Source organism: Limanda limanda, chromosome 3 (genome assembly GCF_963576545.1).
Source record: "Limanda limanda chromosome 3, fLimLim1.1, whole genome shotgun sequence".
NCBI classification, from domain to species: domain Eukaryota; kingdom Metazoa; phylum Chordata; class Actinopteri; order Pleuronectiformes; family Pleuronectidae; genus Limanda; species Limanda limanda.
Window position 1 is genome coordinate 15,246,076 of NC_083638.1, and position 25,554 is coordinate 15,271,629.

General features: G+C 43.0%; 1 protein-coding gene across 1 annotated transcript in view; it reads right to left on the reverse strand.

Annotated features, from left to right (window-relative positions):
* The window catches only part of insyn1 (inhibitory synaptic factor 1), a 43,943-nt gene extending 22,915 nt beyond the window's left edge, over positions 1-21,028 (reverse strand). The window contains exon 1 of the mRNA XM_061068942.1: positions 20,885-21,028. Coding sequence (XP_060924925.1) covers positions 20,885-21,028 — 144 coding nt within the window. The remainder of the gene's footprint in view (positions 1-20,884) is intronic.
* Between the last annotated feature and the right edge of the window lie 4,526 nt (positions 21,029-25,554).

The window sequence follows — 25,554 nt, forward strand, 5'->3', positions numbered from 1 at the left end:
GGAAATGGTGCACATCAGCAGTGTTGTCGTAGCACAACCTTTCATCTGAAATATGATCGATTGAGAAACCTAAAACGCTGATTTTCCCTTCTACAACTCAAACTCCTAAATTATGTATGCGAATATATACTGTACCTACTCAATAATTTATACCGTCAAACAAATGACAAAAGTATTCATTCGCTCTAATGCAAAATGGAGGATGGATCAGAGGATGTGAGCACGGGCAATAAATAACAGGTCATATTTGTGGCGTCTCTGACAGTTCCCATCAAACTGCACATGAAATATTCATTTAATATATCACACTTTATTTGGATGGTCCAGCAGTGAAAATAAGCGCTAAGTGACTTCAATGTGTTCCTGTAATGCATTGAGTGTTTCATATAACAGTGTGAGAGGTAGTTGGTATATATCTCTGGGTTACAGTCTCGTCATTGGGCTTACTTCAGGAGTACGGTGTCCTCAAAGCCTGAAAGCTTTAATGCAGTAGAAACAGAGGAGGGATACAGTAGTGGAGTCTCTTGCAGCTCCGTCTTTCGCACTGGCCTGATTAGTATTCTATCTGCAGCTAAGGACACTGTTCTAAATTTAACCCAACAAGAAGGAGCTGGACTCACCCCTCCAGCTCAGAGAGAACACACCTGACCAGACCTGAACTCCTCCTGTTTGCTGCTGGAGGGCCGGTGTTCGTGTGGGTTGTCTTTCTCCTTTTTTGCCTCTGGCCACAATTCTAACACTTGAGTAACACGCGTGCTTTTGGCCGTGATTGGGTGCTTCTAATGACAGGCCTCTGTGCTGCTGACAGGGTGCTTTAGGCACACACTTACACCAGCACTGCCCTGCCACTGTAATGCTGAGATCCACCTCAGAAAAATAATAAATACTTATTCTCTTAAGTTGCATCACCTGGAAATGGAGGGACAATGGGTAAAAATGAGCTTTTCAGACGTATTGTTATCTCAGTTTATTTGACGAATGAATAAGTGCCAATTGGAAAATTTGTTTTACAGAATAAAAAAGGCGTCTGTGCAGTGGTTTGCTCTGTGGCCTCAAAGCGAGATGGTTCTTGGTTCGGATTCTGTTTCTGCCAGGGCCTCACTTGCATCATCTGCCTGTGACTCTAAATTGATGTGAATGCTTGTTTGTCTCTGTGATACGCTGGTGACCTGTCCAGGGTGTACCCCGTCTCCAGCTGGGATTGGCTCCAGCTCCCAGTCAGTGTCAGCTGACCGTCACAGCATCAGCAGTGAAGATATTGGATGGATATTTGTTTTTTGTTGTCTTTTCTTTTAATTTAAGGAGCTCATGGTTTACCTGTAAAATGTTAAGCCTCAATTACATTTCTTTTTTTTCGGAGGGATTCATTGCCATTTTAAAAAAATACATATTTCAGCCGATATATCTCTATCCAAAATCTATTTCTTCCTTATATCTGCTTCCGTCCCTAAAATCCATATTGCCTTTCAGTGTTAAGAATAAATATGTTAACAACCATGATCTTCAAGAGAGCTAATGTATAGAGTTGGCCGGTAATGAAGGAATGAATTGGTAATATAAAAGACTAATGTGGCCTGTATGTAATATGTAAATGTGGTAGTGGCTTTTAGTCCCTTGTATCTCTTTCGTCACTCTGAACACACCATATCAGGGTCCTCAGATAGCAAAGGCTGATGCACAGGCAATCAGTGCGGTCCACCCAATTCATTAGCCGCCAGATACCCGGCACTGATGTCAAAAACTCACCGTTCTGCTCCGAGTAATGAAAGTGGCAATAAATGAATAGCTTTGTTGGGAGCAGGAGAGAGGGAAAAAGAAAGAGTGCGCATCTATTAATGAAATGACAGGGGCAGAGTGTGTGCAGTGAATTAAGAGAATCCGATGGCCTATTTTTTTCCCTCTCTCATTGGAAATCATCAACACTAAATACTGCAATAGCAGATAAAGGAAGTAAATCCAATAAAGTATAAAATGGAAGGAAAATACAGCCACTGGCTGTCAGAGAAGTTTACTGCGGGTTTGTCGTCAGAATTCTTCGCTGCTCTTAAATGAAGTTTAACAGTTAAGAGCTTGCTGTGGTTCACCTGTCATCAAATGCATTAAACTGCTATGACAGATTGTTTTTTTCCTATATTGTCCTCAATATTGTGAGTGTGCAGCACCTCCCCCAAGTCCAACATTTTCTCCAGCAGTTCAGAGGCATGAAACGAAAGTGACAGTTATTCTGACCCTGTGGTGTGAAAGGAGGATAAGAAGTTTGTGTGTGTGCTGAGTGACGATGCTGTTTTCCTTTTTCCTGCCTTCTTTGTTGCTTGTGTTCGCTTTTAATGGCTCAGTGCCCCTCAAAGAAATGATACCCGAGGCAACCTACAATTGTTTGTTTTCTGTCTGTCCCTTTTCTTTTTTTTTTATGATCAGGCTGTAATTATCTGACATTGTTTGACTCGCCACTCCCAGATATTGAGAGATGTACACGAGTAGAAAATAAAATCCAAATGAAGCATCTTCATGGATCAGAGGTTTTAGTATCGGGGGCATTTGAAGCCAGTCTTTCTGAAATAATGTGCTGGTATGCTCTGCACACCTCATTGTAATGCTAAACTGTTGACATAGCAGCGCTCAAGCATTATTTATTTCTTTTTTTTGTTGTTTGTTCCGGGATTTAAGGCTTGGTTGCATCAGATCTCAGTGTGCAAAGCCAGAGATACAACAGTGTTTTTCATACACAACATGTTCACCAAAGTTGAAACAAACTGCAACAAAGTTTGTTATTCCCCAGGGATATTCACTAGTGTCCTCAAGTCAGAGATCAATAACCCTCTGCCTTAACTAGGCTCAATGCTGTAAACACAAAAGAAGAAAAATACATATTTGTGAAGTAATATTTATTGATCATTCTTACCCCCCTTTTTCTGGGTTTAAGTGCATTGAAAGTCACTCATTCATTGTTTAGACTGCAACCTATTGGCCTTAGGATCTCAAGGTTTGTGCAAAAAAATGGTAAGAGAAGTAGGTAATTCAACCATACGGACAAAAAAAACTTCCAATAATAACTATTGATATGATACAGAATAGTAATAAACCACACTGGTGATGTGAAACACTAAGTGTATCCATGAAGACAACCTGCATCTAAATGAAGTCATAGCTTGTGGTTTGCTCCTGCTGCCGTCTTCCTGAGCTCACACTCATACATATAGTTCTGAGGCAGGCAGGCAGGAGTAGGTTGAGAACAGCATGAGGCTGTGTTTTTGCACTGTGTTTCTCTAATTGCCTGACCACCGACAGTTAAAGCCAGATTCGAATCCAGCAACTAAATGTTTCCTGAGCTGTTCTCACCGCTTCCTAACCTCCTCTGAGCCCCGTGCGGCGAGCAGGGGCCACAGTCAACACTTATCAATCTGTCATTCAGGCAGGGACTGTCCAAATGAGTTTCAGGGCATCAAGCCCCCGCCACCTCTCTGCAGAATTTGGCTTATGGACAGTTACATAACTGCCCATGTTATGTCTATGTAATTAGACATACCAGAGGAGTGTAATGGGGCCCTGCTTAATGATCAATAAGCACATGGTGCTAGTGCATCTCAGGTGTGTCCAAATCCATTTTTGCCAGTTAACCAGCAACAGTTCTAAAGAAATAAACCATCTTTTAAAGCTAGGGTTGGTAATTCAGATACATACATACATTTTTTATTTATCCCACACACATGCACAAACGTGCACAATTTGTCCTCTGCTTTTATCCCATCTGGTGCAGGACACACAGAGCAGTGGGCAGCCATGTACGGCGCCCGGGGAGCAGATGTTGGGGGAGTAAGGTGCCTTGCTCAGGGGCACTAGACAGGGAAGGGCGAATAGTCTTTTGATTTTTTGGACAGATCCAGGTTCGTCTTTTTGTTGTTATTCCATCCAGGTAAGTTTTTGTTGAAACTTCATGGAGTCGAACCGTGGAGTCAAACCAGCATCGAACCAGAGACCTTTTTCTGCCAGTAGTCCAAGTTTCTGCCACTAGTCCACCGCCTCTTCAGGAGACAAACAAATGCAAGAGCAGGCCACAATAACCAACCAGAACATTCCACCACCTCCCCTCAGCCGTGATGGGAGGGGCTGAGACGTGAACTGTCACTCGCTATCTTCTGGCTATTGTCCCTGCTTCAGCGGTCTATGTCTCCCTGCCTCTACGGCTTGTGGAGACTCTGGTCATGCGCGGCGTGAGCATGGGCAGGGATTGTGCTGGCAGGTCGGTTAGTGACAGAGAGTTGCGTCAGCCAATCATTTCATTTGGTTTATTACAGTCCTGCGAGGGACCAGGTCGCTCTTTTTTTCCAGACATTTTATATATTGATGACTTTCTGGATGCGAAGAGAATTTGAAGAATTATGATAAGAAGTTTTTCCGAAGCAACTCACCAACCCTGCCTTTAATTAACCATGGGTGTGGTTTGGGCGTCACATGCCATCAACCAATCAGAGTGCCATCTCCAATTCACTCCGTGCTGATTGCACTTTGGTGTTTTGCAAAGGGCGGATTTTCCAAGAAAGATAGAGAGCACTTTTCTGCTGAGGTCATATTTTCACTCTGCACAATGCGCCTGACCACACCTCATTGTAAGACCAACACGCCCACGGGCAATCAAATGGGTGCAGGTGCATTCAGGTCTGACAGTAGCAAAAGCACTTGTGTCAGGCTAGGTGTAAAATAGGGCACATGATGTCACTCTCCTCCGGGTGTCCAGATGGGCTGCATCTGGTCAAGCTGAGGAGCGGGGGTAGTGAGAGGCCGTGTTCAGACCTGACATCACCGTCTGTCATGGGTGATCCGATCAGAGGTGGACAGCTCTACGTACGTCTGTTCACACCTGGTAATATATTCTCCAGTGAAAAGTACTGTTCGTCATATCTGTTCATTTGTTCATGTCAGTCTGACTGTTCAAATCAGCCCATTGTGTTTGAGTGTGTGTGTGTGTGAGAAACAGAGTATGGAGGAACAGAAGGGGCTGAAAGATTTGATGTGTTGTGTGTAGTCGTCCTATGAAATAATTTATTCTTATATAGTGAAATATAAATAAATAGTAGATCAATATGTGCAATGGTCATATTGTGGTGGTGCCTCCCTATTAATCATTATATAGGTAATAGTGTAAACATATTTTCTGTTGCAGATCAGAGAATGTCAACTGAGTAGGTGGTGGTCCATATATGGGCCAGGACATATTTGTGTTCACAGCTATTCAATGAGACCACACGTGTCCCAGACCACCTCCGACTGTGGTCAGACTGATCGCCTGTCAGACTCCTGAGAGCCTCTTGGGTGCGTTCACACCGGTCTACATCTATAGCTTTGAACTGGAGATCAGCTCACCAGAGACAGATGTTTACATGTGTGAGCCTTCACATGTATGCCTCCAAGCACCTTGTTGTGTTGCTACAGGCAGTTTGAGAGCTTTGTGTGGGATTTACATTTGCTCTATTTTGTGCAAAGGTCACGATGTCAGCACCCTGTGTCAAACCAGAGCACGAAGAAAAGGTTTTCAAACTAGACTTCTTTGCACAGCTCTGTAGCTCATTTATTTTCATGTGCTTCGATGACTAAAAAGTAGCACTAGATGTAAAAAGAGTTGTATCTTTACTTATTGAGTTTCTATTCAGCACATTGTCTGAAATTATAAAAGAAAAATCAATAGGGACAGCATTGACTATGAAACAAAGCTCTGAAAAGTCTCCATGCCTTTTTTGGAAGAATCAAAGTGGGGCATCATAACTGCAACTTAGCTGCGGATACAAAGAATTGTGGGACTTTCTCCCAAGTTGAAAGAAACAATACTGATTTAGGAAAGACGTGTGATGAGTAGAAAGAGGAGGTTTTCACTAACATAGAAAATTGAGGAAAATTTTTTCTTTTACTCACAAAAATGCCAAAAGTTCCCTTTAATCACTTGGACTGCTACATGGTCATGTTGTCCTGTAATGATCTAATTCTGAATACATTTTTATTTAATTAAGTTATTTTCAAGGTATGTGTTTTCATTATTAAGGAATTCGACTTAAAAAAAAATACTGTCAGTGATAATATTGTAAAATAGATCTAAATATTGATGAATTGTCAAATTAGAAAATTAAGTTTGTTAATCTAATTCCAACCTCTGTATTCAAAGACCTTTTCAGTTGGTTTATGTCATTGCTATGATTTACTCTTACTGTGTTACTTTCTAACATGCTATAGATTCAACAACATACACAATGAGCTATTGTGCGTTAATAGGTATTTAGTTATGTTTAGACACTCACAAATATTATGATGTTTTTGTCACAAAACAGACAGACAGAATATGATCTGATTCAAAGTCTATCCTTTCTTTTTATTTGTATATATACAGCAGCTTTGTGTGTTTTTCTGCTATAATCCAGTATCTCAGTGGATATTCTTAATACAGAATAATAAAAATTGTTTTTTTTCCCCATGTAAATACATTAACATTGGATTAAATGCCCCACCTCCCAAAATGTGCCCTTTAAAAATAGTCTTGTAGTTTTAAATCAAAATCCAATTTGAATACTAATTTAGTTCTTTTACTTTCTGGAAAATTGGGTCCTCATCCTATGATGAACCTTTAGCCCTCCATCACATAAAAATCTTTTTCTCCTCCGAACTGATGTTACATTAGATTACATTTCTGAATGATTTCGCCACAGCAGGCTCTATTATATAATATTCTCTGTAAACTGAAAATACCTGATATCATCTGAAGGAAGCAGGAGGCTTTTGGTGTTTCTGACTTTAAAGGCATTTTCTGTTTTTTGTTGTTCTATGCTTTGCCCTTGTTTTTCTTGCCTGTCTTTATGATTTAGAATTGAAGCTGCACTAAAAACATACACTCCTTTTTAAAAAGGTGTTTGCCACAACAAATTTAGCTTCTCGCAGTCGATTTATTATCACCTACATTTAGATTATAGCACTAGTCATTGACTAAATGGAGACCAAAGCCGTGTTTGGTTGTCACGAGGACTCTGCAAAACAAAGGAGCTGATGTTTGTTCAGAGCAAAGGACTTGTGAAATTCTAACATCACCTAAAACCTAATTAGTTCTGAGAAAGAAAAAAAAACAACAGCATAAAGGCACAGATGGGTGAAATATTTCCCTTTCAAATATGCTGCAGCCAACAATCGCTCTCGTCAGCTCCCAGTACAGACGCAGGATTGACAGGGCTTGAATAGCTGGATCCGTTTTTTGTTTCATTTTCATTGTTGTGAATCTCATACTGACTTTCATTCGCGGAATTATGGAGTGAACTGTTGACCCTCTGGCTCATGCACCGCGAAGAGGAACAACACTCCCCCTCCCGGCCCTGGGCGCGCTGCTCCAGCTCTGGAAAAAGAACTGTTGTCTGCAGGCCAAGAGATAAGCCTTCTCTCTCTTTTCTTTCTCTGGCTCCTCCTTTCTCACAATGCCTCCATCTTCTCTTTCTCTCCATCATCTCTGGATTCCCGGCCTCGAAATATTTCCCCCACACACACGCAGACACCCACACAGACTGAGACGGGCATCAGATGCCCTCTTGTGCTTATACCCTTGTCATACATGTTTTGTGCTGACAAAAATCTCCCCACTCAAAACCCAACAATGGATGACCTGTGTGTCTTCACCCTCACCTGGCCGAAAGTCCTGAGTGTGCACGGGCAACCCACTCCATCACGCTGCCCTCTTAGCCAACACGAACAGCTGATTCTAGGAGTTATAATTCCAGCTATGACCTTGAGATCGGCGGTGTGGAGGTCGTCACCATCGCAGCCTCGCGCTGCTTCAGCTCTCGTCCCCTCCTTCGTCTAAATCAATGTCAGTGGCTGTAAAGCCCAGCAAGGACACGCTCTAAACATTGGGTCAATTAGTTAAATAGTTTGCCTTTTTGGCAGATCACACAGGCACACAGCAATGGTGATAAACCTCGAGCTGCAGACTTGGCTGGTATGATTGATGTGGTTGTGCCAGAGAGTTTAGCTTGTTGGGAGTCGTTGCAGTCACAGTTTACCTCATGGTCTTCGTCACAAATACATTGGATCACTCATTTCTTCACAGTGCAAAACACATTGTGTTATTCACCACACTATATTCATTGACCTTTAAAATCATAAATATTATCATACACAGATGATTAAACATTGTAAACACTGTTCATTATAGCTTGTTTTAGTAACTGATTACAAAATCTGTCCACTTCTTATCCCTTCACAAATAAAAAATCCTTCTTAGTATCTCTACCAACAATCTAATTTCCACTGAACAAGCTGTGCTCACTCACTGTGAGACACACAACTGTGAGTCATAGTTGAATTGAGGACAAAAGAGAGGCTTCACTTCTCTGACTCTTCATCTTTTTCATTCTTTTCTTACCACACACAGCATGCACATCAACTGTTTGCATGTGTAATATTTGCTGCAGTAAATATGAGTCAGTATGGACCAACACGAGGACGTCTTGTGTAATGGATTCCGCAGAAACGACCATGGTTGGCGATTAGGAATGCGGAGTGTATTGAATATACTGGGCGGCAAGCTTCAGTGGACAGGGTTGAGTTGTCCACCGCTAAAATCAATGGGATCTGTCACTGAAATAGCTTTTTTGTGTTGATCATTATCTTCAAATTAATAAAATTAATCAAGCAGTTGACCTCTTGGTATTGTTATAATTAGAGGTTGAATTATTGCCCCTTTGATTACCCTTTGTTCCGTTATTTCTGATTTAAACCACAAGTCCTTTTGTTTTTACGGCTGGTGATTTATTTAAAGATTCATTGGTGGTTCTTGTTATTTTGTGGATGATACCGTTTCAAATAAAACACCACATCACCACAATCAGTTTCGGATCATCAGTCAAACATCAGTTCATTATATCGTAAGACAAGAAGAAATAAATTGGACCCATTACATTTTTGACACTTTTGCTTGGATAAACAATTTAAACCGGTAACTGATCATTAACATCATTTCAGTTGATTCACAAACCAATAATCTGTTGCCACTGTGATTGAATTAAATTCACATATTAACTTATATCATTATGCCTTTCTTTATAAGACCCGGTTTGTATTTATTAATTCCTTTAAAGTAAATGTTTTGTAGATTGACTTTATATTAAGTAGTCTCAGTATTTACCTTGTTTGTTTTGTTAAAATCCCTTGAATGCAAATGATCTAATCAGATGTCTATCGATCAGATGTCCTGTTGACACTTTCACACGTTCACATTTTTGTGATCATGTGCCCATATGTAACTCACAGTTTCTTTGCTTATATGGCATGGATTTAAGTTTCTCTTATCAAACAGCTGCAACATCGTACAGAATCTGGTTATATGAAGCTGCTAATGATACTTCGAGGCCTGTCAGAATTTTGAGACACTCGATCAGCTCATTCTTTCAATGATCATTCCACCATGTGACGGCGGAAACAGCCTCTCACGGGCCTGACACCTGTGATCCTTGACATTTGTGCTCACTGGAGCTCAACAAACTAAGCAGCCCTGAGTTAGTGTGTCTGTGTGACACTACAAACAGCAGCGTCTAAAAAGGTATCTAATATTTAAGACAAGATGAAAGCAATATCATGTGCACCCTGCTCCGGATGGCAGGGGGATATTAAAAATGGAAATATTATCTTGAAATGTGAATGTGCACTGTTTATACGGATATGCTTGGTGCAGCACAATGTTGGAAACAGAGAAGACATTCCAGAAGGTTATTAACCTTGGGAGTTTACTAATGCACGTTCATCAGTGAATTCATCAGTAAATTAATTCTTTTTTTCCCGAAACTGCTTTTTGCATAATCATAATCAGGATTTTCCTCTCTAATCTGCACCTGCAGCACACAACCGGCCACAGCCCACATCAACCTGCAGTCCCATCCCGACTTAATATCCTTGAGAATGACAGAAGACCAAAAAGTCTAATTATACTTTTCACCCGCATAGAACTCGCTGTGTCGTCTACTTTGCATAAGTGTCCAAACCTCAGCCTTCATCTTCTTGCCCATGAACTGGCAACTGCACAGGTGACTGCGCTGATGAGGAAAAATATTAATCACTTAAGCAGTTTGTTGACATGTTCTTTCCCCGGCTGCTCTTAGCTGTGCGAATAATTACCCCTTCTCTCCGCTGTGCCTCTTTCATCTTGCCTTGCCCCTGTTAGATGCTGCATTGTCACGTTATTGACAGTGATAGTGGCGGCAGCCGTCCATGCCGTGCCACTGGCAGAGTGCGAGCTGCCAGTGTGAGCTGCCAGTGCAAGGCAACGACAGTGAAGAGAGAGAGAGAGAGAGATTCCAGATTCAAGGAGGGCCGTCTTCGAAGGCACTCAGCACGGTTTAATTTTGTGGTTTAACATGTAAAACGACCAAGATATTACAGCTGCTGCCCTTACTAGAAAATCACAAAGACTGCAGTGAAAGATGAATACACATATCATCATAACAAAGGCCACTTGTTATAAGCGGAACAAAAGGGATTCTTCTTTCAGAAATGAGCTGAATTCATACTTGAAATATAACTCGTTTTAATCATGGCCAGCTTATTCACCTGCAGCCCCACTACCTGCTCCACCAGCACATGCTGGCACACACATTATCCATGACACCTTTTCCTTGGAAAGCATCCCCAACGAAACTTAACACCAATAGTCCAGTTAACAAGAAAAAGCCTATAGACACTGAGCCAAAGTGATGGAACAAAAAAGTGCACTTGATATAAACGATTGCAAAGCAAAGAAAACCACAGAAATATTGGAAAGTACAATGTTTGGCCAAAATCTCCTCGTTGCTGTTTAGTCACCAAACTGCCAGCATGCAAAGAGGCTAAGTGAACAGGAGGCTTTTCTGATTCATCAATTTAGCACAGTTATCTGATACCAATCTGTAAAATCTATTTTCTTTGTCCTTTTTTTATGGTTAATACTGTCTCCCGCACCAGTTCTACAATACACATTGAGTCACATTACTGCGATGATATCCATTCCAAAACAATTTGAATTGCTTAATGTTGGTAGATTTATTCTCGTCTCACCCATTGTGAAATTTGAATGTTAATTTGTGAGATAAGTGACAAAAACCATAAAAATGAATCAAATCTGACTCATCTATTAAGACAGGTCCCACTCAGGTCGACAATGCGGATTAGTTATGACACCCTGGGCCAAGCTCAGACACCCTGCTTAGATATTCAGACAGACAGGCTCCTCACAAAGTGAAGTAATTAATGACATTTAAATGTTAAATGGATCTCTGTCTCGTTGGCATTAATTGGGCGGATTAATAACAAATCCCAGTAAGAGAAATTTATGTTTTGGCATTTTTGGCGCTCTGTTGCTCAAATGCCGAGGTGTATTACCTCTGCATTAACCCATTACCTGCGAGATATATTAATGCAATATATGCAATATTTTTGGCGGATGTGTCTATTCTTCCAAAACTCTCAAATGTCATTTACAGTTTCATTCAGAAATGCTGTTATGATCATCAGCCACACGAGTTAAACTTCACCATTTTACCAACTTACATGCATTCATTTGATACATATAGGTCATGGTCTTTGGCCCTGCATGCTCCCGGGCTGTACATTATAACCCCAAAAAGTTAGTCTAGGTTACATCAAACCATTTTTTCCATTTCACAAACCAAAGTCTAAACCAACCATTTTATTCATGAGTTTTGTGGGAACCTCTGCACAATCAGAGGGTAAGCACAAGCTTAATTCAGGACAAAATATCCCTCAAGAAAGAGCAATGTGCTGTTGCCTTGGCAGAACAGTTTTCCTTGGTCAAATTCAGCCAAACAAAACAAAGTGAGACAGCTTTCTTTGTGCTCAACTGTCAGAGCAAGAGAGAAATTATTTTGTGAAAGTCAAACTCTGGTCATTGCCAAGAAAGGTTGTCAAAAATATGAAGATGTAATTATCCAAATCCTAGCTCTATCAATAAATACAACCCCAAATCTCCAAAGACACTTCATTGACGTGTCTGATTGTACATTGCTTAAACACACAGCTGAGATCTTTAGAAAAGGTTTTACCATTTGGAGATTTTTAATTTGCAGTTTTACACTCTGCACTCTGAAGATAAATCAATAAAGCAACCAAATGTTATAGACCCTAAGAAAATGAGTTTTCCATAGAGTGCCGTGTCCTTAATCTGTCCTCTGTGCGTGTTGTTTTGCCACCACACAAACAAATGATGCCAAGAGAATAAACTTGGTGATAAATGACCAGAATCTATGCAAATGTTAAGATCCATCTTCCCTTATAGAATCGTTTTGAGATAATACAATCGCGCTTTGGAACAGGAGGCGTCATTCAGTGTTTTTTTCTAAAACACATCAACAACATAGATATACTTCAGTGACACTTCCTCTCGCATGAATTTAACACTAGGATCTCAATGAATGATACAGACTTAAAATGTGTCAAACTGCAAGCGGCAATTAATTGAAGTTGTCAGGCTGTATGTTACTCAAAGCGTCTACATGCCCCTTCCTCCCATGATAGTTTATGAAATATTTTGGCATCTTCTTTATTACAGTTCATTGCACTCCAACAATTTAGCCAATAAGTCTGCATATCCCATGTAAACAGCGTTTCCTGATTAAGATCATACTATGAATAAGTTATAATGGAATTAAGACATGTTGAGTATACCACAGTATGTAGACTTGTATACATTCAAATGGCATTGTAACGTCCTGTTGGAGTTTTCGCACCATTTTTCCACCTACACAGCATTAGCTTAATGACTCGTGCCTTGAAAAATTAAAAACTATAAAGGAGTTGTAGTCATAATCAGGCTTTGCTCCGTTATGAATGAAATATTATATCAGCCACATCATAATCGAAAAGTTGTCTTATCTCTGAATAGGGTCAATAGTTTAAATCGTGGTTTCCATGTTGTCATAGCCATTAAAGTGGCCAATGACACACAGTGCATTTAACAATAAAGAACTTAGAATACGCATTTCCACTACACAAAATACCACAAACTGATTTTGATATCCTTTCTGGTCCTAATACGAGCTACTGAGCCAAACCTCAGTCTATTATTCATTAACATGATAAAATCAAGTGAGAGCATGAAACTGAGCTGACAATACAACTCTGAAATCACATCATCACAAAGGCACTGTGTATTTATGCATAATCTATACTTGTTTTGACATTCAACACATTTTTAATTAGGCTTCTTTTGTCTCGTCTCTTTTCTACGTTCCCCTGCGATATTCACCATCACGGATGCTATGCCGTTATCAGACCCAGAGAAGTGAGTCACACTGTTATAAATGTACTCGTCACACTCGTACAGAACAAACAACCAGATGCATCATCATTTTTCCACGGTTCAAATATCACAGATACTCAAGAAACCACTTGCCGATCCCCTCGTGCTATCTCACCTTCTTCTCGTTCCATATAAGGATGGACATGTGACATGTGCAGTGTTTCGGCTACACTTATTGCAGTTGAGCGGCGTCTGCTGGTTAAGTCTGAACAATCACATTTGAAACTGGGTTGATTTATGATGCATCACAGACTCCTGCTAAAAATAAAAGGAGGGACAAAAAAAAAAAAGGCTTGTGATGATCCGTCAGTATAACACAGTTCCTGAGATGTAGCCGGATTACGCTGCTACGCTGCTAAGTGGGTTGGCCCATGCTGCTCTGACAACTTTCACACGCTACAAAAATATAGCATCTCTTCAGATTCTGATGACTTCATCCGCAGGTATTTTTCGGTATGCCATACATGCATCTGCACACTTGGCAAAAGAAGTAGTGTCCCCACGTGGTGAAGGAGACAGTCGGTCTGACGGCCTAATGGAGAGCAAGCTGTCCCTCTGCTAACAGTATGCTTTGACACAATATGATAATGTAGCTATTCTTGGAGGCAGCTTGGTGCACTTCCATGGATGCCATTTTTTCACACCATTCATTACGGCCTACTGGTTTTATTCACAGCACACAGACAGGCCAAAACAATCCTGAACACGCCCACGAACCAGCGCAATTGCAACAATTGATCTATAAGCTGTTCCACTCAGGCTGTCGCAACTCTATGCACCAGAAGAAACCATTATTTCCATCCACCTTTCATCTCTTTCTTTCTCTAAGTCCCTGTCTGTGTCTCTCTAGCATACAGTCTCTGTTTTTCTTTGCTCTGCCTTTAAGACCCCTTTTCATCCTATTCAGCTCTATCATTGCCGAGGGACACGCAAAAGGGTTAGTGGCTGAATCACAAAGTACAAACATGCATTGTGGAAGAAAAAAAAACAACCCCTGCTTTATCTGTAACTAGCCCACAGTAGGAGTTTTAGTTGATAAAAATCAATGAGCATGACGAGCGCAATTTTTGGAGTGTTTACCTCAGCAGAGGTCTAACCTAAAGCCCTCATTACAGTCTATGCTGAGTGCAGGGTTCGCAGAGGGAGGCGCAGCTCAAAGGGCCGGCTAATCCAGTGGGTCTTACAGGCATGATGGGCTAGTCAATATGCTGGGCCTGCATCTTAAAGAAGCTGGAGCTCCACAGCAGAGCTAGGTAAAAGAGACTCAGGGGAATGCTTTCCATGGTGCAGTTTTATTCTCTGCACAGCTCTCAAGGTTAGATGCAGCTAACACTTAACCCGTTGTGTACCGCGACTCCCTCCGTCCTCGATTCTGCTCTCCTTTCAGTCTGTCCTCAATTCTGCATTCTCTTTCACATGGGCATTGAGGAATTATACGGTACATTCTAACTGCAGTTGCAAGGTAGTCCAAGCAATGCACAGAGTGTTTGATATCCCTGCCCTTCATCAAAGCAGTGCCATTTGTATCAGGGTATCTGTTGTGTTATCTAGTCAGTGGGGTCACTATGATGGATTTTGTATCTCAAACATGAGCGTGGCTGTAGCTGGGTCCCTTTAAAATCAGTTCAAGCTGAAGAAGGCGTGACATTGGGCTTCAAATCTCGCAGCAGTGTCTCATCAGTCCCGAGAAAAAGTGAGACCCTGATTCGTTCCGAGAACACATTTGCGTGGAGCTCAGCTCAAGGCAGCAGCACAGGTGTGGAGATGGCCGGGTGTTTGGTATTCAGTGAGGAGTAGATACAGCTTCAGGTGCCTTGTTCTGGTTGTTTTCCTGAGCAAAGAGAGCTCTGCTAAGGGCACGTGACCAAGTTTAATTTAGGAATTTAATTTCCACACACAAAAGAGGTCAGGCAAGGAGGAGCAAATTGACAGACAAAGTAGGCGGGTACTTGTCGTTTCCTCCAAATTACTTTTATAAAGAAGAAACCCTTTGGCCCAGGTACGTCAGGTTTGAAGGGTACTTGCCTTCAGCTTTGCTCACTGAGGCTTTGCTGCCCTGCAAGGACAGCAGGTTTGCATTTCCACGTGGTTGGAGGCTGGGCTAAAGCCAATGCCTTAATCTGAAGAAATTGAATGCTCCAGTTGAGATGACTGGGCTGTGGTCAACTGGGCAGTGAACACACCACACCTGCTGCTAAACTGCTTTGTGGGAATTTATCCACCAGGATCAGCTTTGTTTCTGAAATTGAAATTGCAGCTGCTCATCTAGACAAACAGAAAGTACCACAAATAGTAAGATTGAAATGGATTTTAATTTACGGATGCATTATTCCAACTTTTTGCACATGTGCACTTCTTGTCAATGGTATCCACATCTTTATCCAAACTTTTAATGTGTGATGAAAATTTTATCCATATAATGAATTTGGATATATAATAAAGTTTAAAATTACTTAAATATTGTGACGTGCGTCTGCACTGACCCAATTTCCTTACTGGTATCAGCAAATTTCCAAATATTATTGTAATGCACTTAAATACTCACGTACTTATAATTTCCCATATTAATAGGATCTACTATTGCATGTGTTTATCAGTGTTTATATTTCCCTGCTTCCTGAGAGAAAGTGATAGCGATAGCACCCATCTTTGCTTGGCACTTCTCCGCTCCCTGTCCTGCTCAGCAGCAGCAGCAGCAGGAGGGGGGGGGGGGGGGGGGGGGACGGAGTGAGGAGAGGATGTGGCCCCTGCAGGAGAAAAATAGCCTTTTGATTTTGGTTTCGGTCTCCCATGGGCTGCCTCTGGGTTTGGAACAGATTTGGTTCAGTGCTGAGCTGGGTAGCTTCAGTCGAGAGCCCCCCCTCCTCGTTCTATGTGGATTTGTCACAACTGATTTCAGCCTCGATCATGAGACACCACTGGCTGGATTACTGGCTGATATGGGGCGAGAGTTTTGGACACATCCCCTTACACACCAGCACCAGGCTTTAACAATGCAGTACTGAAGAGAACCTCAGATATGAACGAACAGCGCGTGATGGCATTCCTGATCAGATCATTAACATCACAGTTTTTCTTGGACAGACTCCATTTGAGCACAAATGCCTTGATATGAGAGCCAGGCCAATGGAATAATGTGGCCGCATTACTGGGAGATGAATAGATCCTGAACAGACCACCCAGTTGGGCCACATCGGACTCGTTTCCAATAAACAAGCCGAGCTCGAGGGTGAGAGATGATGCAGTAGTTGTGCTGCTCCTACTCACAGGTGAAAACCCGATGACTGAGATTTTCCGTAGATCAAAAGCATTCATGACGCACTTTCAAAAACCTATTATATAACACTAAAACTGCACGGTGGCCTGTGTCATTAATAAAGCTATTACTCAGTACTTCATTCCTAAAAAGCTGACATGTGGAGGACGCGCTTTTCACCTGACACCAGTGTTTTCCTGCTGCCTCTCATCTGCTGGCCTGGGGCTGAGTCGAAAACAGTAAGCAAGTCTCCAGCATATGCACGAGGATGTGCAGACAACTGTGACAAGCTGACTGATGGAGGCCGAGGTCCTGGAAGAGCTGCACTCCGTTATTGATAATTGCTCTTTGTCCAGCTTATATTCACTCCTCTCATTTGGAGGTTTAAGTCTACAAGTCCTGATTGCCTCCCTGTGTTCATTTGTCCTGAGGCGAGTGCAGACACACGGCATTCTCGGCTCATTGTATGATTCTGCATAATAACTACATTCACATAATAACGGTCCATCATTCCTGTTTGGTTCCATATAAGGATGTGCGGCTCACTGCCAAGCCCCTTCCCCCCCCCCCCAAGCCCATGTTTCTGCCTCTTCTCCCCCCCGTCTCATTTTTTATCTTCGGCACTTCATTAAATTCTTTCAATTTACCAGTCTGTATGTCTCTAATATTCAACATGGGTGCACTCCCACACTTTCATTTCCTTAGTTGCCCTTTTTTCCCAGTGTAATTCAGTTTAAGTAAAAGGAAAAACTCTGCATCAGAAAATGTCTTGTTATTCGTATTGCGGTGTCATTTTTGTCTCCCTCTGCTTATCCTCCAAAGTCCAAGGTTGACATGATACCAAAATGAATTATTTCCTCTAGAGTTGCCACTCCTGCCAGTGTTATTATTACAAATGGAAGTAGTTTATCAGAATATTACCTTCCGATGTCCTTCCTTGAGATCCTTTTCATTTTACCTGCCGTGACGCCCGTAATGGGATTCGCAAGTAAGACAGGCTGCGTTTGACTGTAATGGGATTTTGAAAGGGAATGATCTACATGTGTTCTCTGTGACATTTTTCTTTGACATGTAAAAGACAGTTACTGCTTTACGACTGCGCTACAACATGGGCTGACAACACGGTTACAGTACATGGTTCACTTTAATGATCTCCACAAATCCTGTTTTATGAAAGATTAAGACGTTTTATGTGGCAGCTTGGACGTAGGTGCCCACTTGACACAAGTTGCCAAGTCTGTACTGAGAGCAAATGCAGAAACGGCTGATGATAGACATCAACTCATCTTAAACTAAATAGTATTAACATATATTGTCCAGTATGATTATAGCTCAGGTAAAGTCCAAAACGGACATTACAAAACTGAGGAGTTGAAGGATTAAAACTGCAGTGTGTTGATTGAAAATAGCACAGGCGTAACATCCTTAAGTGCAAGTTTACTTTATAATTCAACATTAATTACTGCTTCTTCAGTCAGTTGGCCCCAAAATTACGGACTGTTTAATTTGCATTTGCTAAAATCTCCATAGAAGTACACTTAAAAGCAGGACATTTTTAAATGTAACATTGTTGCAATGTGACTCAATGTCTTTAACAGTTTAGAAACCATGTGCCGACCAACCGGGAAACGATCTCCATTTCCATGTGGTTAAAGTTTAATGGTAGGTTCACCGCAGTGTTGGATTAACTGCACTCAGTGTTGCTTGCAGTGCTTCAAACTCTCTGGTGAAAAGGGTGAACCTATTTGTTTTCGCCATTATTTAACAGAGAGTTGAGGCGCTCCTCTAGGGAAGGAATATTTAGCAGTGAGGATGATGAATTCTGGCAGGCAAGAAAGTAAGAGACATGGATGACCCTTTTCTTTTTTTCTTTTCTGAGAGAATATACCTTTATTAGGATAAGGGTGGAATCAGTAGAGGTAAAGGTCTTTTTGAAAGGATATGTTCCATTTTAATACCCACATTTTAATCCCTATGTTTATCATTTGTGTAGAAGTGCTTGTTGATATCAATTATCAAGTATAACATTGTGCTGAAGAAACACAAAGTCCCATTTGGTCTTGTTTTAATATTTACTTCTTAAGAAATGGTGAAAAGAAAAACTACTTTGTGAATCTTCATTGAAAATATAAAGACATCAGCCCTTGCACTAATGGCCTGAAAAAAAGAAAATCTGGAGAACATGCTTTTTTTTTTAATGGCTGCTGCATAACACAGCGAAGATCACACAGCTCAAAGTTGATTAGAAAACCTCCTGAAACATCACATTTCAACTCATGCGGAGGGAATCAATTAGTCCAAATGAACACTGCGGTGTGCGCACGTTTGATGCCATGTGGGGTTTGATTCTCTCTTTGGATCCAGCTTTTGACTCAACCGGCTCTGTGCAAGTGCTGAACAAGGACACTGTAGGTGTGTGTGATCTTGAGCTGTGAGAGCAGCACTGTGTGAAGTAAGAATAGCAACACACCGGCAACGTCTTAATTTCTGTCCAGCTACGGACTCCGTGGTTTCAGCTTTAACAACTCGGAGCACTGCAGCGTCTCCAGCTCCCCCAAGACCATGTGGGTGATAATCAGTCATTACTGCTCCACAACTGAGATATTTATTTCACCACATGCACATGGCAATTCATCATTTATTTATGTGACAGTTGTTATCTATTACGACGCTCCTTTCATGTGGCCAAGAATGAGAGATTTTATGGAACATTAGGCTCCCGTGCATCTGATGGCGCAACACTGATTCTGTTTCTTCATCCCCCCTTGATACAGTCTGCAGTCTCACAGGTCACCTAATTGCAGGATATTGATACCAGCATTATTGCTGCCAGTGCAGCTAATGTGATTCCTTAGCCATTTCAATATGTGGGATTGTGCTTTCCCAATAAAAAAAAAAACGAGATTTGAGCCACTGTGCAGCTGGCAGAGGCACCGCCCGTGCTTTTTGTTTATAAATAGCCCCGGCCAACATTATTCCACTTGCAGTTGTCCCATAATCATCAATCACTCCCGCACGCAGGCCGACTTTTCCTGCTCACCAGAGGGAAGGTGCGCCGTTAGCTGTGGCCTTGCACCTCCAACTGTGCAAGTACATAAAGTAGAGCAGGGTTGACTGGGACTGAGCTGGGATCCAGGGAGACGAGATGGGGGGGGGGTCCCTGTGCAGTGATGGAGTGGCAGCTTCGCCGTGGCCATTCCAAACCCTCCCTCCTTGCTTCCAGTCATCACATGCACCAGCATCGGTGTTTTTCACTTCCTCAACACATTCGGAAACATTCGCCTATTTGCACCCTCCCTCTGCATCCCTGATCGGAGGCAGGTGGGAGGCTAATAACGTGATGCGCTTGGAAGAAGTGGGATGGGTCGGGACACACCTGTTTGCTCAGGTTTCATTTGTCTCTGTCGCCCTATCGGCTCTTTCTTTGGAGGAGCTTTGCCAGAGGAGCTCACGGCTCTGAAGACGCTGCAGAGGGAGGATCTCAGTGAGAGATGATGAAGGCCATTTTGTGTTAACACACACACACACACACACACACACACACACACACACACACACATGTGAACAGATGTGCTCTGAATGTCAGCCATCACACTCATAATTAATTTGTCCATATACTTGCAGATGCATGTAAGAACCCATTCACACATGCAATATCTGTCTTTGCTGATCATTGTTCAAACTGTACACACACATGCACACACACACACACACACATGCACACACACACACACACACACACACACACACTCACTCACACATACACACACTCACTCACTCACACATACACACACATCAGTGTAACCATGGCAGTTACAAAAAATCCAGTAGGAATCCAGCTGATCCTTAACAAAATGCTTATATAACTACCGCAGCACTAAGTCTTGTATCTTATCTAAGCATGCCTCTGTTTCCTTTCAACCCGGCTTTGCTGCTTTCGAGCTGCTCTTCAAATCTACTGTACCTCCCACAAGACACCACCGAGCACGTGAAGGACATTTGTAATTGCCCCGATCAGCAAATGTTTTCTCACAAAAAAAGGTTGACGGCCTCACTGCGGTTGTAAGAAACAATATCCTCCTTGTACCACAAAAAACTGAAATATTGAGATCTCATCACTTCCAAATCTTAATCAGAATCTCCATGCTACGAAAAAAAAGGAATTTCACACCTAGTTAAATGCAGCCTACTGGAGAAGCACACCCACCTGGCACCCCCACACATTGTCTCCCTTCTTCTCCCCCTGCTCCTCGCTAAATCCCCCCCCCCCCACCACCGTAAGCCTGATCTGTGTGAGCAGAGTTTTTGAACCTCACCTCCCGGAGTTCCTTGGCCACATCCTTGAGCTCTTTGAGAATGCCGTCCAGCTGGTCGATCACCATCTTCATGTGGCTGCGGATGCGTTCTCTCGGGCTGGGGGTCTCAGAGGTGTCCCGGGCCGGAGCTCTGCTGAGGGACATCCTTTACAGGGCGACGTGGGGCCAGTGGCCAACAGGCTGAGGGCGTGGGGGAGCCGAGTCGGGGTCCATGTCTTTGGCTACGGGGAGCCTCAGTGCTACTGATCCGAACAGGGGCCCCGGACGCGCAGGGAGACCTCAACATCTTAAAAGCACCTGGGCAGCCGAAGCACCTTGGCTCGCCCGCACACTCGGCGCAGGGTCACGCTCTGACATCCATGCCCTCTGGTCGACGCTTCCGGGAAAGAGGAGAAAAAAAGCATGGGAAAAGTCCAACGCTGTAAATCCATGGAAAAGGAAGAGGCAAAAATACACAGGGGCTAAAGCTGGTATGAAAACTCTTACATAATCACATTGAGCCAACTCTCGTCTCGTGTGTCATTGTGTACGTTTGAAATTGTTTCTCGAGGAGGAGCTATTTCAAAACGTCTATACAGAGAGGAGACTTCTTCCCTCTGCCACTTGTCCTGCACAATCTTTTTGACTCGTGAAACGCAGTGACATAATGGCAGGCTAACAAGCTATCCGGCGTAGATAGAAAAAAAAAATAGAACTCCCAGCAGTGGCTCAATTTTCCAAATTATCCTGTTCTACATTATTGGTGGCCAGCAGGGACACGATTTGCCGTCTTAATATAGTCCCTCAGTGAGGGCTACTGTCTTTAAAGAGAGAAAGGACAGATCATTTTTTTTTGGGGGGGGGGGGGGGGGGGAGATGTATCCCTCTGTGCAGCTTGACTTTTCCTCCTCGGGAAAAATTTAAAAAACGATTCTCGGTAGAAACTCACTTCAAAACAAACTTTGCAAAACATCAATTTTTTCTTTGCAAATTACGACTGAATCGGTTTGTCCTTCGTTTCCTTCGCCCATGAAAGCGAGAAAGGTAGGTGTGGACTTTTTTTTCTTCTTTTTTCTTTTTTGCACCGAGCGTCCAATATCTCCCCAAAGCAGGGCTTATTCCAGGTGGCGTGGGATCAGAATGAATTGATTTCTAAGCCAGCGGAACGTGACTTGTGATGAGAATTTGCGGAGGGGATAACAAAACAATCATGGTGTCGAAGAGACACAGTTACAAAAAGAGGGGGGGGGGGTGGAAGGGCGAACGAGCACCTTCCTCTGGAATTTCGGGTGGCAGCTCGTCTTATGCAACAGCACGTGCCGAGTCCTGACCCCCGAGCAGTCCACAGGGGTGTGCCCCAAAAGCCAAGGGAGCAGAAAGAGGGGGGAAAAAAAGGATTCTCTTCTCTCCTTCAGTTGTTGCTAAGGGAACCCGCTCTGCCTCCTTGTGCTGTGATTGGATAATTATTTTACTTCTTATCCGTGTAGTGTGTGTGTTTTTCTCCCTGGACTCTTCTCAGAGAGGCAGCGAGCTCCGTGCCATCCAGCAGGACCAAATAAATCCCATGAAAGCTTCCCAGAGGAGCCCCAGAGAACAGGCGGGGGGGAGATCTTCTCGCCAAATCCGGGGCGATGCCACTGCCACGGGGCGCGCTGGCCAATCACACATGGCACCTGGACAGATGGGAAGGAAAGCAATCACTTATTCTGTCATGTCTCATCCTCCTCTCTCTTTTTTGCTCATTCCTCCCCTCTTTCTTCCTCTACTTCACAGCTGCACACGAAAAAGAGTGAGGGAGACTCGGAGAGATGGGCAGGAATGAACTGCGTTGACACATCCACACATATACAGACTCACACTTACACACACTTACACACACACCTACTCACCTTTCCTGTGCATCACTTGGCTGTTGCTATGCCCAGAGCTCACTGTCCACGCACAGCGGGATCATCCATGCTACACACAACCTGCTTGGCAGTCCCTCACACACACACAAAAAGACACACACACACACATACACACACACTGACATCTCTGCTTCTCGCCACCTTGCTGTCCTCTCTTTCTCTCCTGTCTCTATCTGTCTCTCACAGTTTCTCTCTTTGACACACACACACACAAACAAACACACACACACTCTCTTCCTTCCTCTCACTGTCACCCACACACACACACACACACACACACACACACACACACTTCTGCCTGTCCCCTCCCCTACTTACTCTCTTGACAAGAGGGAGAAGCTTCTATCAGCAGGGTGACTTCACTCTGAGGCTGTGGCTCATCAGAGGAGGAGCAGAATTAGGAGAAGGAGGAGGAGGAGGAGGAAGAGGAGAAGAAGAAGGCAGGAGGAGGCATGAGATGGGAGCGATGAATGGCCCTGACGGCACTCTGAGGAGGAGGCAGCAGCAGCGAGGAGGCTGAGGATGACTAAGAGCCCGGGCGGTGAGGAGGAGGAGGAGGAGAGCTCCTGCCTGGGACTGGGACGCCGCCGCGGCCGCTACCATCACTCAGGTCTCAGTGAGCTGCCGAGGAGGAGCCAGCCGTCATCCCGGTCAGCCGTCGCCTGCTTCAGGAGGCAAGAGAGGGAGGATGGAGCTGTGGGATTCCAATGACAGCCTCTCTCTCTGCCTCTCTCTCTCTCTCTCCACCCCTCTTGCTCTGTCACTCTCTCTCTCTGTGTCTCTCCCTTCCTCCGTCCCTGTCTCCCTGCCCCTGCGCCCCTCGCTGTGTCCTCGCTGACTGCCGGATGAAGGGAAGCTGATGCCAGAGTTTATCGTGGGGCTCAGGTTCCTGCCAGCACCACTCCACTGCTCTGCTCCTCGGCTCTGCGGAGGAGGGGCCTGGCGCTTTAAAGGCACAGTGGAGATCGCACACACAGTCCCTCCTCTCTCTGCCTCCTCTCCTCTCTACACTCCCTCACTATCTCCCCCTCACACTTGCCCATATCTCGCCTTTGTCACAGTTCTATCGGGGGTGTTTATCACTCTCTTAAATCAGGATGAAGTCTTCCTCCGCCCGCCAGGCAAGGTGTCCAAAATTCCCCTCGGCTTGTTACATCATTAATATACAAAGCAAGGTTGGTGCTTGATGACCTCATCTGACTGAGGGACAGAACTAGGGAGGGAGGGCCGGCATGACTTTTTTCCTCTCCTCCGTCCTCTTCATCATAGTCCAGGCAAAGTAGCGTTTTACGACCGACTAATTGTAAAATAATTTTTTTTCAGCATAGATCATTTCTATGAGGTGTACAGAACAACATACTAAAAGTCCTAAGAAATCCTAGTTGAGGAAATATGTTTAATTCTCATCAATGTGTGCCAATAAGGCTTGGCAGCAATACACCCCAAAAAGACTATTTTTTTCCTTTACTCCAATCAAAATAAAACTTTACACAATGAAAGTAACCATGAAACGTAACATTTTTTGTATTACAAGTTTCTTTTGAAATAAATTTGACAAGCACATGAGCTCCACACTTATTGAATATGTCCTAATTTGCATAGGCAAACACCATTCATATGTATTACAAATACATACATAAATTCATTTTCAAAGAAACTTGTAATACAAAAAATGTTACGTTTCATGGCTACTTTCATTGTGTAAAGTTTCATTTTGATATGAGTAAAGGAAAAAAATAGTCTTTTTGGGGTAGTATTGTTGCCGGGCCTTATTGGCACACATTGATGAGAATTAAACATATTTCCTCAACTACGATTTCTTAGGACTTTTAGTATGTTGTTCTGGACACCTCATAGAAATAATCTATGCTGAAAAAAATTATTTTACAATTACTTCTATTTTTGGCTCCAAAATGGGTTACTTTGCCTGGACTATCAGGTTTTTTTTTTTTTTTCTTTTTCACTACAAGAAACAGCCCTGCAGAAGCCCACCATCAGAGGCGATTCCCCTCATATGCAATAAGTTTTTCTGAAGGAGATAATCTAACAGTAAAAGCAAATTCATAATCATAATGACAACTTCTTGAGCGATGTACTCCAGTTTCCAGAGGGTTCTTGGCTGATAAGTGTAGTGAGCAGCCAAAGCCTCCATGCATTCCTTAGCATAATTGTAAAGAAAAATGCAGAGTGGATTCAAGTTAGGAAATTTGAATTGGTTGTGGTTGGTCCTCTGTGGTTTCTGCAACCAGGATCACAGATGTTATGCTGATGCTGTAAAGCTAATTGGGGGGAATATTCTGCCGTATAATAAATTCTCTTTTGCATGTTTTCTTTGATTAATAAATGAAGGAGTTTGGCTTCTTAAAAAGAGAAAAAAATAAAAAAAGAGACGCCTCATATTCCATGTTATCCTTTTCTAAGTACACAGTCACACTGGGTTATCTTAGTGCTGCATCAATTTCTTGATGTGTCACATCCTGAAGCACACGGTGGCTTTTTGTGGAGGTTGACAACTGCAATGGGATCCTGTGCCTGTTCCCTGCATTTCCACACGGCTGCTGCAGCACAGAACAGACAAGTTGCCTCTCACAGACATGCTCGCTGAAACAGGTGTCCTTGAGCATGTTCCCTTCGTAGCTTCCCGTTCCTTCAGTCTCTGTGCAGTCTCTCTCTCTCCCATCTTAGAACACAGCAACAGTTTGCAGCACTCCCCCCTTCCCCAACACCCTCTATCGTTTCCTATTTTTTCTCGACATTGCAAAAATCCCCTTTTTTCGCTTG